We start from the raw sequence: 18,906 nt of genomic DNA on the forward strand, positions 1-18,906 counted from the left end.
AGGTGGATCGCTATGAGTTCAAGGCCAGCCTGGTCTACAACAGAGTGAGAGAGTGAGTCCAGGATAACCAAGGCTACACAGAGAAGCCTTGTTCCCCCCCGCCCCCCAAAAAAAAGAAAAGAAAAAAAAAAGATCCTATGCAATGTTCTTCTCTCTTACTCTCTTTCTCTGTTTTTATTTCCTATTCTTCCGCCTTTTCTGTCTTTCTCCATGTTGTTTACCATCTCCTCTCTTTCCCTGTCTTCCTGTGAGTCTCTTTCCCTTCCATGCCTTGTTGCTGGCTAGTGCTCTTTCATGTCCTGATGCTCTGTTGCAAGAGGGCCTGACTGAGTGAGGACCAAGGGAATGTGAAGGCAAGGTAAAGCTAGCGGTTTAGTTATATTAGGAAAGAATGTTTCCAGTTGGTGTTAGCAGTTAATGATTCGGAAGAGGTGAAATAGTTTGAAATGAATAATAAACATAGATAGGGGCCTGGAAAGATGGCTCAGAGGTTAAGAGCACTGTCTGTTCTTTCAAAGGTCTTGAGTTCAATTCCCAGCAACCACATGGTGGCTCACAACCATCTATAATGAGATCTGGTGCCCTTGTCTGGTGTGTAGGCACATATTCAGGCAGAACACTGTATAAATAAATAAATATTAAAAAAATAAACATAGGTCTCTGGGGTGATGATAAAAATGTTTGCTTATATTTCATAAACTAATTTTAAGGCATAATCTAGCTTCAGGAAGGCATTTTGTATTGTATAAAGATGGGCTTGACTTGAAGTTACAGCATCAAGTGTTTTCTTGAAATATTTTGTTTCCTTTTAAACAGAGTTCTTTGCTTATCACCACCATTATTTTGTGTCAAACATTTTTCTTTCGTTCTTTTTCTTTTTCTTTCCCAAAATACGATTCTTCATTTGGTTTCTACTGTTCAGTGGCTGCTTTAAATAATTTTTTTTTTTTGGAGAGAAGGGGGAGAAAATCCATTTGTGTCCTATAACAATACTGTAGACTATATTATTTATGATTTATTAGTCTGTTTGGCTCATAGTTCTGGAGGCAGACTATCTAGTATCAGGGTGCTTTATCGGGTGCGAGACTTTGTACATAGGATAGAAAAGGAGAAGATGTGCTCTTTCCATAGTGGCACTGTTGATTTATGAGAGCAGGGCCTCCACGTTTCCAGCTGTTGCCCTCAACACGGAGAGCCTTCCTAATGCTACGGCCCTTTAGTACAGGTCATGTTGTGGTGAGCCCAGCCATACAGTTACTTTCATTGCTATGTCATATCTTTAATTTTACAGCTGTTATGAATTGTAATGTAGTCAGGTGGTGGTGGTGCATGTTTTTAATCCCAGCACTCCAGGGAGGAGAGGCAGAGGCAGGTGGATTTCTGTGAATTTGAGATCAGCCTGGTCCACAGAGTAAGTTTCAGAAAAGCAAGGGCTACACAGAGAAACTCTGTTTCACAAACCAAAAAAGAAAAGGGGAGGGGAAAAAGAAAGAAATGTAATGTAGCTATCTGATATATGGCCCCTGGCTTGAGAACAGCTGTCCTGGTGACTTAGCTGTGGGTGCCACATTCAGTCTGTAGGAGAGGTGTACATACTTAATTAGTTGTGGTGCTTTAAAAACAGAGCCAAATGATTAAGAAAGTCAAAGTGTTAGTTTTTTATGTAGATGTAACTTTTCCAAACTTAGTATTTTGACTGACTTTGCTCCTTTTGTGCTTTGGCAGTTTCAGCAAGGCAGCAGCTGCTACTTTACATTAAGGTGGCTAAATACTGCTATTTTTAATAATCTTAATGGAAAGTGAGTAAATGGCTGGGTTTACATGATGGTGCACGCCTTTAATCTCGGCACTCAGGGAGGCAGAGGCAGCGGATCTCTGTGAGTTCTAGGCCAGCCTGGTCTACAAAGTGTGTCTAGGACAGCCAAGGCTACATAGAGAAACCCTGTCTCAAAAAACAAAACAAAGAACCCCAACCAACCAACAAGAAAGTGAGTAAATGTGTATAAAGTACTTAATTATCTAAGTTTCTTTTAATGATACATCTGTGTTCTGTCCCCTTTCCAGGTCATCCTGTTCAGTTCTACAGCATGAATAGGCCTGCCTCTCGCCATACGCCACCCACAATCGGGGGCTCATTGCCCTACAGACGCCCTCCTTCCATAACGTCACAAGCAAGCCTTCAGAATCAGATGAATGGAGGTCCTTTTTATAACCAGAATCCAGGTTAGAGTTTTCTTTAGCCCTTTCTTTTCATTTCTTTTGCATTGTACCTTAAGAAAAACACTTCTGTTATGCATAGTTAGCTCATACATAATAGGTGTTTATCCCATATATAATAGGTAGGTTAGAATATTGTTTTTACTAATACTGTGTTTTTTACTTTAAGAAGTCAAAATATGACTTACCTGTAAAGCTAAAGAGGTCATCCCCTCAACCCCGGAATGGAATAGTTTTCAACGTGTCTGGTCATTTGTTTTTAAAACTAATATTGAGCTAGATAGACAAGTACTTATTTGTAGTGTCAGCACTCATGGGCCAGAGGCAGGAGGAGTAGGCAGCCTGGGCTGCAGGGTGAGGTCTCAAGTGGAGTATATATAAGAATAGTATTTTCTTTTTATTTAATGAGACATCACTGCTGTATGAATTACAAAAAAGTTGAGTTTGCTTGAAGATGTTTTGCATTAGGCAATCAAACTATCTTAACTCAATTATCACATCAATACTGTGATGAGTATGAGGGACTTGGAGAAATTGATCTAAATATAACAATTGTAATAAAGAATGGAATCATATATACAGAAAAGCTAACTTTGCACATTTAATATTACACATACTCAATATTTTGTTCATTTCCTAGAGAATGCAAAAGAAGTTTTAGACTTGACTACATGAGTGTGTTGTGTCAACTTACTGTTTTGTTTTTAAATTTTTGCTAAGTGGTAATTAAGCCTGTATGAATTCCTCCGATTTTAAGGAACAAATCACTCCTTCTCTCATAAGCCTTGAATTTATGGAGTGGAAGTTTATCTACTGTGTTGCTATCTGATAACAAAACCTTAGTTAGACCCTTTAGAATCTTACCCTCCCCCCCCCAAAAAAAAAACCACACCACTTTCTTTTTTTTATTATCTCATTTGATTTACATTTAGGAAATAAGATTGGTGATAATTTTAAAATTATTTAACTAAAAATTTCCCCCCCGAGACAAAGTTTCTCTGTTTAATAGCCCTGGCTGTCCTGGAACTCTCTTTGTAGACCAGGCTGGCTTTGAACTCACAGAGATCCGCCTGCCTCTTCCTCCCCAGTGCTGGAATTAAAAGCGTGCACCACCATGCCTAATTCTAATTTTAAAAATTTCGGGAGTACTAGGTGTTTTGCTTCCAAGTATATATGTTTGTGTACCATGTATGTGCCTAATGTTCACAGAAGCAGAAAAGGGACTCGTATCCCCTGAAACCGGAGCTACAGATATTGTGAGCTGCCATGTGGGTGCTGGGCATTGAGTGATTCTGGGTCCTCAGGAAGAACAGTTGTGCACTTAGCTGCTGAGCAATCTCTCCGGTCCTAAGATTGGTGATCTTTGTTTTGTTTGTTTGTTGTTCAAGACAGGGTTTCTCTGTGCATCCTTGGCTGTCCTGGAACTCACACTGTAGAGCAGGCTGGTCTGAACTCATAGACCCACCTGCCTCTGCCGCCCGAGTGCTAGGAGTACAGGCTTGTGCTACCACAGCCTGGTGAACTTATTTTTTTTTTTTATTCTGTATTTCATGCTTTTTCTATAGTTGTGTCTTACCTACCTTCAAATTAAGTTTTATCTTTTTCTTTTTCCTCTTTACCTGCCAATCCTTCTATGGTTTTTGTAGAGGGGAGAAAGGCAGAAGGGAAGCCTCTTTCACAGTGTAAGCTCCACTGGTGGTGCAGTCCTTGCCGCCTTCCTGCACTGCTGCTCTGAGAACATTGTTCACACGTATTGCATAGCAAGTGAAGCCCTTGTGTCTTTATCCAAATATCTTCACTGTCCTGGGCTGTCCTAAACTGAATGCTGTATTTGTAGTGTAGCCAGTTCAAAATGCAGTGCAAATCCACCTAACTGCCTTACTTGAAATACATTTTTCTTTTTATGCTTACTGTTTTAGTCTGTGTTTTTTCTTAAATTTCATTTTCATATTAAAATTTGCCAGAATATGTCACATTCTAGTTGTATTTTCCAGATTTGCATTTCAAGTGTGTTTTATTCCTCAATCCTCTTCCTCTACTTTTAAAAAATATAGTATCTCATTTATACAGGTTTTGAATTTGTGCCTTAGCCACCTGAGTGGGTGTATCATCCCATGGCTGGCTAGTACATGAATTTTTTTTTTTTAATCCTTAAATTTTAGTTTGTTAGCTAGAGCTTACTTAATAGTTTGTGGAAGATGGGCCAGCTCTCTTGGGTATCTGAGATCACTACTTATCGTCCCTTTCTCACTTTATTTAAATGTTTGAAACAATGATGTTGATCTAAAATGGGCTAGATCCATAATGAGGTTGGGAAAGTTTTCATTGTTGCTGCTTTGATACCAGCTGAACAGGGTACAGAGCAAGAGCATGACGGGAGTATTGGTGCTGCATGTAGACTCAGTAGTTCTATGAGGACTCTGTAGATAAAATTTGACAGCTCTTTAAACATCTGTTTCATGTCTTTAATTTTTTCAGTACACAGAATTGAGTCTAGGGCTTTGTATAATGCCTTGTATCTCTAATGTGCTAAAGATTCATATTTCAATAATGCCTCCTTGATAAACAGATTTACATATGCCAAATGTATTTTAAAGTAGAATTAAATCATTAGGAAGTGATTTTAATCTAAGTGTTTTACACACTCAAAGAGAATAAGGTGAATTGAAACTGAGCTAAGTGTGAGAGGCAGCTCAGCCGTGACTGTATCTTCTGTATTCTAAATTCTGCCTTTCTTCTCTTGGAATTTGGTAACTTTAAATTTTTTTAAAAGATTTATTTATTACGTATACAGTGTTTTGCTTGCATGTATGTCTGCACACCAGAAGAGGGCACTGGATCTCATTATAGATGGTTGTGAGCCACCATGTGGTTGCTGGGAATTGAACTCAGGACATTTGGAAGAGCAGGCAGTGCTCTTAACCTCTGAGCCATGTCTCCAGCCTGGAATTTGGTAACTTTAAAGAAGTAGACTATAATTGTCTTCTTTAAAGTCACCAAATATTCGGGAGGCAGAGGCAGGTGAATCACTGTGAGTTCAAGGCCAGCCTGGTCTACAAAGTGAGTCCAGGACAGCCAAGGCTACACAGAGAGACCCTGTCTCGAAACATCAACAACAACAAATAAACAAAAAAAGAGAAGACAATTATAACTCTGTTTATCAGAGTGCTTTTTAAAATCTAATTTAAAAAATCCAAACAAAGCCGTGTTGTGATGGTGCACTTCTTTAATCTCAGCACTTAGGAGGCAGAGGCCAGCCTGGTCTATAGAGTGAGTACCAGGACTACACAGAGAAACCCTGTCTCAGTCAGTCAGTCAATCAAACTAATACTCTTCCCCATCCCCAAACAAACCCAAATTAAACCAACCAAAACTCCAACCACTAAACTGGATCATATTCTTCCCCTGGGAGACGTCTCTGGCTTTTGAACCATGACACTTAAGCATGCTAATCAAGTGTCCTATTATTTTCTTTCACTTTAACCTCTAATATGATTTTGCCTTTGACAGCTCTTTTGTGAGACTTGATGCTTAGTGAGCCGTTTTGTGAACAAAGTGATGCTTGTATGAGCCTGTATTTTGCAGTTAGAGCTTTGCCATGGATGCATGGTTCCGAAGAATAAAGTTAGACAAGGCAGTGGGGTTCTGTGGGTTGTAAATCTGGCAGCATTCCCACTAATAAATACACAGTTTGTTTTGAGTCTGATAAAGGGCAGTCAAACAGGATTTAACATAGGAAAGGATAGTGCCAGGACAGTTTAAGGAAGACAGTAGTTTATTCTAATGAGATCATTTCAGAAGCAAGTTAGTGAAATGCTTTAATTAGAACATAACTGATAACCTTTTGATTCTCTTTTAAAAAAAAAACAACTAAAGTCTACTTGATTTTTAAATTTATTTACCAACAGTGAGGAGAGTTACAGAAACACAGACATATACTAGTTAAGTCTTCTTTAAGTTCATAAAGCAAGCCAGGGATGATGGGCACATCTGTATTCCCAGCACTCGGGGAGGCAGAGACAGGCAGATCTCTGAGTTCAAGGCCAGCCTGGTCTACGAATCGAGTCTAGGACATCCAGGGCTCTGTTACATGGAGAAACCCTATTTAAAAAACAAAACAAACCAAAACCAAAACCAAAAGCCAACCAGCCAAAAACAAAACAAACAAAAAAAAGGATAAAGCATCTTGAAAGAATGCATGTATATCTATATATGTACATAAACATTTATACACATATAATAAACCTAGTTTAGTAGAACATGAATCATGAATAGCATGAATAGTTGCTTTTTGTAGCAATTAACTTCCACGAATCAGTGTTTCTTAAAAAGAGGCTTTATGATCTTAAAGTGTTTACATAATTTCCCTTCCAGGGATGTACAAAGAAACAGTGAAAACCACTGTTGGCGTGACTGATGCTGCCCCCTGCTCTCTGAAGGCAATGAGGCTCTGCACAGAGTACCACAGATCTGCAGAGACTAGAGATAGGCGTGGCATGGCAAGGAAGGAGCAGCAGCAGGTTGTTTTATTTTAGACAGTTCTTAGGGGAGGACAAAACCAAACCAAAAAATCGGCAGCTAAAAGTCTACGTGCATTCTCAGTTGACCAACTAAACCAAATAGACCTTAGTACTGACTATTAAACACAAATTATTTTTAAATTATAAGTCACAATCAGCTCATTTTTCTTGGCATCATAGCTTTTGGTGGTATTGTATTTGAAGAGGAGCATCAAAATGACCTTTTTTCCTTTTTTAATGTTCTGAGACTACAAGGCTAACAGTTCTTTGGTAACCCCAGTTGTATCATTAAACAGTCTCCTCTTACTGGTTATCTGAATTATCTTTTAAATCTCCCTTGTTCTAGATTGATGTTTATTTTAAGGAAATACATTATAAAAGAAATTTCATAAATTATTTTCTCCCTGGACTATAAAACACTCCCAACTAAAATTTGTATGTAATAGCCAGAGGTAATGTTCTTCATTGGTTTCAGAAGCAAATTTTATTATGCTTATTTTATCTAAAAGAATATTTATAGGGCTGGAGAGAGATGGCTCAGAGGTTAAGGGCACTGGTTGCTCTTCCAGAGGTCCTGAGTTCAATTCCCAGTACCCACATGGTGGCTCATAGGCATCTATAATGTGATCTGATGCCCTCTTCTGGCCTGCAGATGTGCATGTAGGCAGAACACTGTATCCATAATACTAAATAAATAAAAAGAATATTTATAAAGCTTATAAAGTAAGATGTAGAAGCCTAACATTATTGCTTTAAAACTGTTTTGAATTGGATGCTTGAAATACTAGCCTTCGAGGGTGCTTCACAAGACTTTATAAGTCAACAGGGAACTTAGGCTTGTGAAGTCTGACTGTTTGAGCAGTCACTCACCCGCTGAGTCTGTGTTGGGAAAGCCTTTCGCCTTAGCGTCTGTATTGTTCTCCACACAACTGTACTTCTTGTTCTTGCTCGGTTTAAGATCTCTCTAGAACCTCATCCCCTGTTAAGTCTCTTTTCTAACTAACCAGTGTCTTTTTTCCCATTTTATTTATGTGTATGGGTGTTTTGCTTGCATGCTTGTCAGTTCACTTACTACATGAGTATAGGTGGCAGAAAAAGGCATTGGATCTCCTGAGCTGCTGTGTGGGTGCTGGGAATCCGGCCTGGGTCCTCTGAAGCAAGTGCTCCTAACCACTGAATCATCTCTCTAGCCCATCAAAAATAATGCAACTCATTCTAACCTCAGAGACCTTTAGTTGTTCTAAGGTAAAGGTCTTATAAGGAGCCATCTTGGGTAAATAATGCCAGTGTAAAGCTGCTTCACACTTGTGCTGCTGCTGTTCCTGAGGATGGAGTGTAAAGGCATTGGCATATGAAGCCTATGTTCTGCTATTGAGCTGTACCCAGCTTCCACTTCCTGGTCTCTTCTATTCACAGGAATGCACAGAACCAGATAGAACTGAATTCTGGTTAGGTGAATTTTTGAAATTTTTCTAAGAGTAGCTTAGAAAAACAACTGTTTGAGAGAAATTCTATGTAAGGAAGGTCTGAGATGGGCTTTTCCATGGCTTCTCTTGGTGACCTTCTTGAAAGCATGTGCTCTCATGTGTAGAAAAGAAGCGTATTCATCTTTCAAACCATTATGAAGCTCAGCCAGGCCCTGGTGGCACAGCCTCTAATCCCAGCACTCAGGAGGCAGAGGCAGGGAGATGTCTTGAGTTCAAGGCCAGCCTGGTCCACAGAGTGAGTTCCAGGACAGCCAGGACTACACAGAGAAGCCTTGTCTTGAACACACCCCACCCCCAAATTAATAAACTCAATTTGCCCATAAAAAGACATAAAATTGTGCATGTACTTTTTTTGCCCAAGTACAAAAGTTATTGATTTATTTGGTGGATAAACAGTACCTGAAGAATGAGATTTCCTATTTTTCTGTTTGAGAGGAAGGAAGTAAGTTTGATGTGTCTGTTACCAAAAGGCTCTGTGTGCACTGGCAGTGGCCTCCTTTGCTGAGGCCCTGTGCCCTGGGCTCCTGTTTCTCAGCGGCAGTTGCTATGTCATGGCTGCACTGCTCACTTGTCTCCTAGCTGCCTGTGTTGAAAGAGGGTATTGCAGAAGTATCAGCAACCGCTCCAATCTTCTGAGACAGGGATTTACTGCCAAGAAGTCTGATTTTAGGGAAGAACCTAACTAAAGTTATCATTTGAAAAAAGAATTTCTGAGGGTTGCTGGTTTCCCCTACATGTAGATACTCTTCAGAGTGATGTGCTTAGCTTTTCTCCATTCATGTGCTTGTTCTGGCATGTCTGCACACCATCAGCCGCCACCCGCTCCTGGGAGCTGCTGACTTACACTTCTTGGTTTCTTATATCTCCTACCCATATTTTCCTCCTGGCTCTCACTTTTATGCTTGTTATCCTTGTTATCCTCACGTGCCCCATTTATCATATTATTTCTTCACCGTCTTGTTTTTCCTGTACTAAACTACCAAAGTTGATGAGCTAATAGCTTCTCTACCTTTAGTCATGCAGGCTCAAAGTCTGTGAATGAATTTCTTTGCCCTTTTGCTGTCCTGTGTGCTTGTTAAATCATTAATTATCAGTACTGGTTTACTCACACTGTTATTAAGGGTTTTTTGTTGTTGTTGTTGTTTGTTTGTTTTTAGAATCTGATTTGATTTACTGTGTGCCAGGTCTTGGGTTAAGCTTTTGAAGAAAACTCCTTGCACCCACTATGTGACATAGGGTTGTGTTATCTGTTTTCCATATCATATTTATTCATCAGATCCAAAGGATATAGTTGTCACTGTATCTAAACACAGAAAATATGACATCAAGAATTGGAGGCTGAGTGACCTCAGTCAGTTTCTTTATGCTGACCTCGTGTACATCCTTTTCTTTTTCATGCCCACACACTCACCTTTCTATGACTTTCATTAGACATATTATCTTTATTTTATGTCTGAGTGTTTTACCTGTATGACTGTATGTGTACTGCATGCATGCTGGGTACCTGTGGAGATCAGAGGGGTTTTTGGATTCATGGAACTGGAGTTACAGTTTGCTGCTGGCCTCAAACTCAGATCTGCTTCCCTCTGTCTCTTGAGCAGGGATTAAACGTGTGTACCACCACTGCTCAACTATGCCCTGTTTAATTTTTTGTTTTTGTTTTTGTTTTGTTTTTTTGAGACGGGGTTTCTCTGTGTAGCCTTGGGTGTCTTGTACTTGCTTTGTAGACCAGGCTGGCCTTGAACTCACAGAGATCTGCCTGCCTGTTTCCCGGAGTGCTGGGATTAAAGGGTGCGCGCCACCACACCTGGTTTAAGGTGTGTAATTTTTAAACATACCTTCTACTAGCTATGTAGAGGAAACATACTGGTCCTGTGAACTCTGCTCATGCTCTGCTCCTCTAAGTCTTTATCCTAACGTGGTTTCTTAAGCGTGATTGTCTTTCTCAACTCCTGTCTGCTTAACATACGCATCTTCAAGTGCTTGTTCCGAGATGAGTTCTCTGCAGCCTTCCTCCTGTGGCCAGCACTGTCTCTAGGGGAGGTACACAAAGATTATTGTATCAAGGTGGGGGTTTTTGTGATCTCTTTGAGTGAATCTTTTTAGTTTTATTCGTTACTTATATTTTGGAGCAAATAGATATTTCTATTAAAAATATGGATACCATAGCATATACCTTAATACAAGGAAACTAATTGTAGCATTAACCTTCTAAAAATTATATGGATATTTGCCTTATTTGTTTGTTCATACATAAATACCTATTGAAAGCTTACCACATTCCTAAACTGTGCCGGGACTTGAGATGGAGAAGCACTCCCCTGGAGGAACATGGCATTTTCTGTAGGCTCAAGGATGAAAGTTAATGAGTTGGAGTTCCAAAAAAATTGCAGTAACAGCATCTGATTCTCAGTGAAAGGTTCTGATAACTGCTCTAGCAGAGTCCTCCCCTCAGTAAGAACTCAGGCCATATTTGTTTAACTAAAGGAAGAACCAGTTAATGCCTGCTGCTTGTTATGAGATAGTAAAGTCTGGTTAGGTTTGGAACGTCAAGCTTTTCTCCTATACTGACAGGCGTTTACGTTGGTAACTTTCAAGATAAAATTCAGAAAATCAACCAAATTATTCATGGTAGTCAACAGGAATTCTTGGCTAAGGCGTTTGCACTAGATACAAGAGGAAAGGCTCCCAGTACATGTTAGAGGAGATGGTGTATGGTAAATGATTCCCGCTGTAGTTTTAAAGCTTACTAAAGCTCCCCAGCGTATTGTCTTGTTTATAATTACCCTCAAACGTGGATATGTAAGGTAGACAAATGTCTGTGAGAAGTGCTTTCCTCCCTTATATGTCTTATTGTATTATCCTTTCCTTTTATATGACGTGCCCTTACCCCTTATCCTCCGCACCTTTTTTGTTTTTGCAGTATCTCTTGCTCCTCCTCCTTCCATCCTACAGGTGACTCCTCAGTTACCTTTAATGGGATTTGTGGCCAGAGTTCAAGAAAATAGTAAGTTTATGTCTTCTTTATGCTGTAGATCAGATTATAGGCATAGAATGTAATTTACATATGACTGACTGGATAGTCATTCACCAGTGCTTCACGTATGTGAATAAACCATTGCATGAGCGGCTAGTGGTGATGATGAAGTAATTGATGTGGGCTGTAGCGATGGCCCAGGGGCTGCGGGTGCGCTGTGCTCGACTCCAGCTCCAGGAGGGGCCCATATTTCTGGCCTCTGCAGATGCTGGCACTCCTATGCACACGTCCACACTTACACACGTAACTAAAAATAAGATAAAAGTTGATTGTGGTAGATTTCTCTGTTTCACATAGCTTTAGAATGATAGATTCTGGAACTTACAGCTCAGAGCTCATGCTTAGCTTCCATGAAATCCCAAGTTTGAGCTCAGGACCATAATAAAAAGCTGCCTACCCACCACATAGTTGTGAAGGTAAGACAAATACACATAAAAGTCTAAACATAAGAGAAGAAAAACTGCACCAGGAGCTACTCCAGTTGCCAAATAAATATTCTGCTTTTTTCTCAATTGCCCAGACAAAGCTGTAAGCTAGTTTTCTATTACTAGACTCATAGATGTATTACACGTGGCCTGAGTATATCCCTGTCTCCCATTTCACGTGTAAAAAGGACCACACCACAGTAGGGGACAGGAGATCCATCTGTCAGTTTGTCTCCTAAGAAGTAGCCATAGATTGGCAGTGACTTTTCTTTTGTTTGTGGTCTGATGTTGAATCATGCATAGTTACATAACTAATGTTATTGCTACATCAAGTCTTTTGGGGAAGCGTTAAGAAAGCTCGGGAGACTTGTATTTCTAAATTGGGAGTCCTGTGTCGACATTTAGAGAAGAGTAGCTTCACAGAAAGAACCAGGCTCTGTGAGAGGGGATTGAGGGGCCACATCAGCCACAAAATTGCATGAAGTCATGGAATCTAAACTTAAGAGAGTCACAGCTAACCCTGAATAACATGGCTTTAAATTATTTGGGTGCCTTTATGTGTAGATTTTGTCATTGTTGAAAGTTGTGTTGTGGTTGTGTATAACAGTCTTGTCTGTCCTTTACTATCAAAAATACTCATAAATCTATTATAAAAAGTTAACAATTTTATCAAACTTCAGCATAAAACCACCCACAGGCCACAGGTGACCTCATTTGTAGTAGATGTAAGCAAATATAAGGAAGAAGTATTGATGAAGTCACAGGTACATAAAATAGACTCATGTTGCTCTACTACTTAACACTTTGTAACCCCCTGTTGCTCCTGTGAACTTGAACTATGGCGCCTGCGTAAAGTACAGTGTTAGGTTAATCATCCCTGCACTCCCAGTCATCTGTCTATTGAGATAAAACATGTGTTCTTGAAGGAGGTGCAGCTGGGTGATAGGGCGCTTGCCTGATGTGCACAGCCCTGGTGATAGGGCGCTTGCCTGATGTGCACAGCCCTGGTGATAGGGCGCTTGCCTGATGTGCACAGCCCTGGTGATAGGGCGCTTGCCTGATGTGCACAGCCCTGGTGATAGGGCGCTTGCCTGATGTGCACAGCCCTGCTTTAATTTCTGCCACAGGCTGGGAGGAGCGTGGAGAACGATTGATTGTGATCTCTCAGGGCTTTTGCTGTATATAATACATGTGGTAGAATATGTGTTAATTGAATATAAAAACAAGGCCTTTTGTTTATTAGCAGGTTGTTAATAGATTCTTGGACAGTCAGAAATTTCTGACTGTTGTGTGATTATGGGAGAGATGCTCTAACCTGTGCCTTGTTCGAGAATCAAATTGCACATTAATTAAGACACAGTGTCATCAGGCCATAGTAGCCCCACTGTGCCCTTTCATATAAAGGATGGTGCCACTCATGGGCTAGGAACGATCACGAGCTCTTGCTCAGAACTCTCTGGAAGTCGGCACTTAACAGTGGGACGTAAGGTCTGTCAGAGCAGGGGCTTTGCTCATGTTGTTTGCTGTATCCCTGCACTTAGAGAAGCATGGCCGATAACAGGCACTTTGTGTTTTGTGTTTGTATTTTAACTGGTGTAGTTCAGTCTTAGTGCCGGTCTCAGTCAGGGCTTCCATTACCGTGATAAAACACTGTAAGCAAAAGCAGCCTGTGGGGAGAAAGGGTTTATTTCGCTTACACGTCCAGGTAACAGTCCATCACTGAAGGACGTCAGGGCTGGGACTGAGCAGGGCAGGACTCTGGAGTCAGAAGCTGATGCAGAGGCCGTGGAGGAGTGCTGCTTACTGGCTTGCTCCTTAAGGCTTCCTCAGCTTGTTTTCTTATAGCACCCAGGGCCCCCTGCCCAGGGATGGCTCCACCCATAATGGTCTGGGCCTTCCCTCATCAATCAAAAATCAAGAAAGTGCATCACAACCTTGCCCACAGGCCAGTCTGGTGGGAGCATTTTCTCAGTGGTTTTCTTTCTTTCAAAATGACCGTATGTGTCAAGCTGACATAAAACTAGCCAGCACAGTGCCTAAGGGTCGATGCGTCAAGCCCCTTTACTTTTTTATTTGTTGGCTTCTAAAAATAGTCTTTTTATGTTTTTTAAAAGGTACTGTATGAATATCTTTAAGCTTTAAAACATAATTTTAAAAGATGTTTTCTTCAGTTTAAGAGCTATTTTCATGTATGTCCAATTATATTTCTTATGTTTTAAAATTATGCCTTTGCAGCCTGTTCTTTTGGCTTGTGTGACCCATGCTGGCTCCAGGAGAAAATGTCCTCATAGCACTGGTCAGTTGGTCTAGTGTGTGCCAAGCACAGCATTGGTATGCTCTTTTGCCAGGGCCTGAGGGTAAGTGTAGGGTAGAAGATATGTCATTTAAAATTTCTTGAAATAACAGACTGGTTAGAAAAGGCTATTTGGAGTTCCAAATTTGAAGGACTTTCCAATTTTAAAATGTCATTACAGCAAGAATGATATTTTATCAAAAATCATTTTAAGTTCATTAATTAAAGAAGACAATTGAGTAATGAATGGAAAGGGTTTAAAATTATTATTATTATTATTTATTATTGTTTTGGAGACAGGGTTCTTCTCGATTCCATGCTGTCCTGGATTCACGTTATAGACCAGGTTGGCCTCAAACTCATAGAGATCCACCTACCTCTGCCTCCCAAGTGCTGGGATTAAAGATGTGTGCCACTACTGCTCGGCTTATTTTTTTATTTTTAAAAAAATCAACCAATGAGTCTTACCAGAATATTTTCTTTTTTTTCCCTCCAAAAACTGGGCTTTAAAATTGAGCAGGATTATGGAAGTAGTTGTCATTAACTTTTACCAGTAATTAGTGAAAGTTATACAGTTTGTAGAAACATCAAAATTTTTTCATTAGTAGAAGTACTGTTTTAATTTAATGTTGTTTAAGTACTTGATTGGGGTTCAGAACTTGGTTGTCACTTGTGTAGATAATGTAGGTCCACTTCCTAATGTGGCTCCTGTTGTAACTGACTGCGTTTGGGGCTCCCCTGACCTACCTTCCTTTCAGTTCCTTCTTCCCCCTTTGTGTGAGGTGTGTGGGGACTCACTTAACAGTTGTGGCAGGACTTAATACTTTCAAATCAGTGTTATTTTCTTCAAAACATGACTTTTGAAAGATGTGTACCTTTGTTTTAGAGTCATCTTAAAGGCTTTTAAACCATTAATTTAAAGGTAGTCTATGCAACTAACATATTCTTTGCATTAAATTTAATGTATGGAAGAGTCTGGAATCACTTGGAACCAGTTATATTAAACCACTTACACTGATAAAATGTGCACATAGATCCCTATTATTTTAAAAAATATTTCTCATATTCATATTTCTGTTATTCATTGAGTGGAGCCCAAACTCAGAAAACCCATTTGTGTCAAGTCCTTTTAGGCTTCCTCTGCCTGTCCTGCTTTGGAAGATTCTTTGAGTAGTTTCTTCTTTATCTCTGTACTTTTAAAAATACCTACTTTGGTTGGCCATAGTAGCACACACCTTTAATCCCAGCATTCAGGAGGCAGAGGCAGGGGGATTGTATATTTGAGGCCAGCCTGGTCTACAAAATGAGTTCAGGACAGCCAAAGCTACATAGAGAACCCTGTGTCTTAGCGGGGTAGGGGGTGGGAGGAGCTTAAATTTTTAAATAAATAAATAAAATACCTACTTTTATTCTTTACAACCAGCTTGAGATAGCTATTCCACTTGTCCTACAACCTCCCAGCCATTAACACAACTCATCCATTGTGTCTCGGGAAGCCTTTCCTGGCCCACACAAAGAACTTCATCTATGATGCAGGCTACTGTGGTCTCTTAAAGCATCACTCTTCTTAATTGTAAATCAAAGTTTGGTTGTCCACATCTTGTGACACTTGCTACCATGCTCTTCTCGGTGCCGAACCTGGTTTCTAGCCACACAGGCTCTTGGGTGGTTATTTACTTAGTGATAATGAAGCATGACCTAAGAGCTACAGATTTTATGTTATGGTAGTGGTCTCTAAGGTAGTGGGCAGAGATGCTTTTCCATCTATTGCTGTTGGAACATTAATCTTGGGAGCTTCTTTTCGCATCCATAAAATTAAAAATAAAAACAGTACCTTGGCCTGGGGGTGTTTATTAATAATAACAACAACAATAATAGTAATAGTAATAAAAACTCTCCAAGGGAATGGGTAAGCTAGCTGGATTTCAGCTGGCTCTGAGGCAGTTACAAGGAAGGTAAAAATTATCAGTATTATTGTTTGAGTCATTTTATAACATGGTTTTCATTGGATCTCTGTTTTTGTGCAGTTGTTAACTCAGTCTCTTTTTTTATAAATGCATAGAAGTTTCACTGTTGTTTTTACCCCATTATATGAAAACATTAAATTTGGATAAATGGTATATTAAGAATATATATTTGTTTTTTTATGTTTTGTTTGTTAATTTAAAGACCACCAACAACAACATAGGACTAGTTCTAGGTTCAAGGCCAGCATAGACTATACAGTGTGGATCCCGCACCCCAAGGAAAAAAATCTCAAACCCCATAGGAGTAAAGAGTTTTTAATGAGTAAGGTTTTATTTTATAAAGGATGTCAGTAGAGAATGGCTTAGCATATGGGAAAAGCACTGAAATTAGAGTATGGTTTTGGTATATCTGATTGTCTGTGCACTGAGATTAAAAAAATAGGATTGCTCAGAAACTTTCATATATACAATTTTGGCATTTTACAAGTAAGAATAAGTGCTGATGATTAAAACTGAGAAGTGGGTAAAGGCACATTTATTTTGCTTTGTTGTGTTCAACTATATACCAAGCATTTGAAAGCTTTGAGGTCTCTGGGTTTGAAATGATTTTTTATATGCTGCAATATGTGACTGATGAATGAAGGCGTATTTCTACAGGATGTATTAAGTCGTTCTAATAGTACGGATATGTAGTCTCATGGAATTTCAGATAATCACTAACCTGTATTAATTCCAATTCTCTAAACAAAAACAATTCAGTGGTTGGAGTTAACCGAAGTGTTAGCAATCCCCCCCCCACCCCCAGTTTGTATAACTCTTTAATAAGAGTTAGACTGGCAGTGTTGGTGACTCTTACAACCCCAGCGCCCAGGAAGCTGAGGCAGGAGGATTGTGAGTCTGCTTTATTTAGTTGAGAAACTGTCTGAATAAAAAATTGAGACCAAAGTAGCAGATTGTAAAATTTTAACTACTTCTCTAACTCATTTTACTTTTTATGTGATTGTAATTATCTAAGTTACTAATATCTCTGGTAACTTTTTTAATAGAGTACGAAGCTCATAGTATTGAACTCATTTCTTTAGAAAGCTAATGATGCGTTATTACTGAAAGGTTCTGGAGGCCCAGTCAACAGTAAGTGTTTAGACCAAACCTCATTTAGCATCCATCAGCATTAACCCGAAAAGGAGGAAGAAGTCATCTGTGCTCGTTTATTTTTTGAAAGATTTTTATTTTCAAGTCTAGGTTTATATTCAATGAATCTAAAAGTTCATATAAATATTGAACTTTACATGATATCTAGTTTACTGTCAGCTTGATAAATTCTTAGTTTCAGATGCACCACCTCCACCGCCACCCGTGGAGGAGCCGGTCTTTGATGAGTCCCCGCCTCCACCACCTCCTCCAGAGGACTATGAAGAGGAGGAAGCAGCTGTGGTTGAGTACAGTGATCCTTACGCGGAAGAGGACCCTCCGTGGGCACCAAGGTCTTACCTGGAAAAGGGTAAGTGTCAGGAGGCCATCTGAGGGATGGGAAAACATCTGTCTTATCTACTTTGTACTTAGAAGTAAAGCTTTATTTATCTATTATTGTTCTGTTTTGGTTATTTAGTCAGTTTACAGGGTTTGTGGTTTTGAAAGTTTATTTAGTAAAATTTATGTTTCTCTGTTACTATTGAAATTGCTTTTCACAAGTTATTTGCAACACACACCACACACACACACACACACACACACACACACACACACACACACACACACAAGTAGGCTTTTCTTTGGAATTCCACAGGAAAAGGATTATTTTCCAAATTATTTATTTCTGTCCTCATGATTTCAGCCATCAGCAACAGCACTATTTATTATTATTATTATTGTTATTATTATTATTATTATTGTTATTGTTATTATTATTGTTGTTGTTGTTATTACTATTATTATTATTATTTGGTTTTTTGAGACAGGGTCTCTCTGTGTAGCCTTTCCTGTCCTGGACTTGCTTTGTAGACCAGGCTGGCCTCGAACTCAAAGTGATTTGCCTGCCTCTGCCTCCCATGTGCTGGGATTAAAGGTGTGTGCCACCACGCCTGGCTCTTATTATTATTTTTTTGACACAGTTTCACCAGGTAGTCCAGGTTGGCTTCTAACTCTTGATCCTTCTGCCCCACGCTGAGATTGCAGGTGTGTACCACTGTGCTGAACTCTTTACATAATTAATTTTGAGTTACTTTTGTATGTGTGAGTTTGAGTATTTCCATAGGAAACTTTCTTCCAAAGAATAATGATGTCTCCGTCTCTTTTGTAGAATGGTGTGTGTGTGTGTGTGTGTGTGTGTGTGTGTGTGTGTGTGTGTGTGTGTTGTGTAAGATTGCCTGTTAGGTAACCATGACATGGCACCTTGGGACAGGAGCTTCCAAGTCTCAAGGCTGATCAGTCAGCTCAGTTTCACATGGTGGCTTATGCCTACCACTGCAGGCTGGGCTGCGCTATATGGTGAGGAAGCCCCTGCTTAAAAAGAAAGAAAAAAACTAACCAGCCTAGGGGGTGGATGTGGGCTTGTTGATGTTGAGGGAGAGGGAGACGGAAGGATGGACAAACGGACTGGGCAGAGAGACAAAGAAAGTAGACGCGCGCGCGTGCACGCACACACACGCACGCACGCACAGAGAGAGAGGGAGGGAGGGAGGGAGGGGGGGGGAGAAGGGGTGTGGTGGGGACAGAGATAGACAGAGACAGGCGGGGCCTGCACTGGGCCTCATGTGGGCTTTTGAAACCTCAAAGCCCAGCGACAGAGCCACACCTTCTGTTGCTTCCTAAGCAGTCTGCCTACTTGAGATCAAGCACCCAAACATAGAATCTTCGGGGACCACAAGTCACCTGTGAGCTTTTATGAAGAAGTAGAGCATGTGGGCCTGGAGCGACACTTCAGCAATGATGAGCGCGTGCTGCTCTGCAGAGGCTCTGAG

General features: G+C 40.1%; 1 protein-coding gene across 37 annotated transcripts in view; it reads left to right on the top strand.

Moving 5' to 3' along the window:
* The window catches only part of ABI2 (abl interactor 2), a 76,633-nt gene that overhangs the window by 49,098 nt on the left and 8,629 nt on the right, over nt 1–18,906 (top strand). For 19 of the 37 annotated variants that reach the window (XM_084779808.1, XM_084779807.1, XM_084779810.1 and 16 more), the window contains 3 exons: nt 2,065–2,223; nt 11,148–11,231; nt 17,274–17,447. In XM_084779808.1, coding sequence (XP_084635934.1) covers nt 2,065–2,223; nt 11,148–11,231; nt 17,274–17,447 — 417 coding nt within the window. The remainder of the gene's footprint in view (nt 1–2,064; nt 2,224–11,147; nt 11,232–17,273; nt 17,448–18,906) is intronic. The other 18 variants (XM_084779812.1, XM_084779813.1, XM_084779815.1 and 15 more) reach the window with 1 other exon arrangement.

Source organism: Acomys minous, assembly GCF_964271855.1.
Source record: "Acomys minous genome assembly, chromosome: 4".
NCBI lineage: Eukaryota > Metazoa > Chordata > Mammalia > Rodentia > Muridae > Acomys > Acomys minous.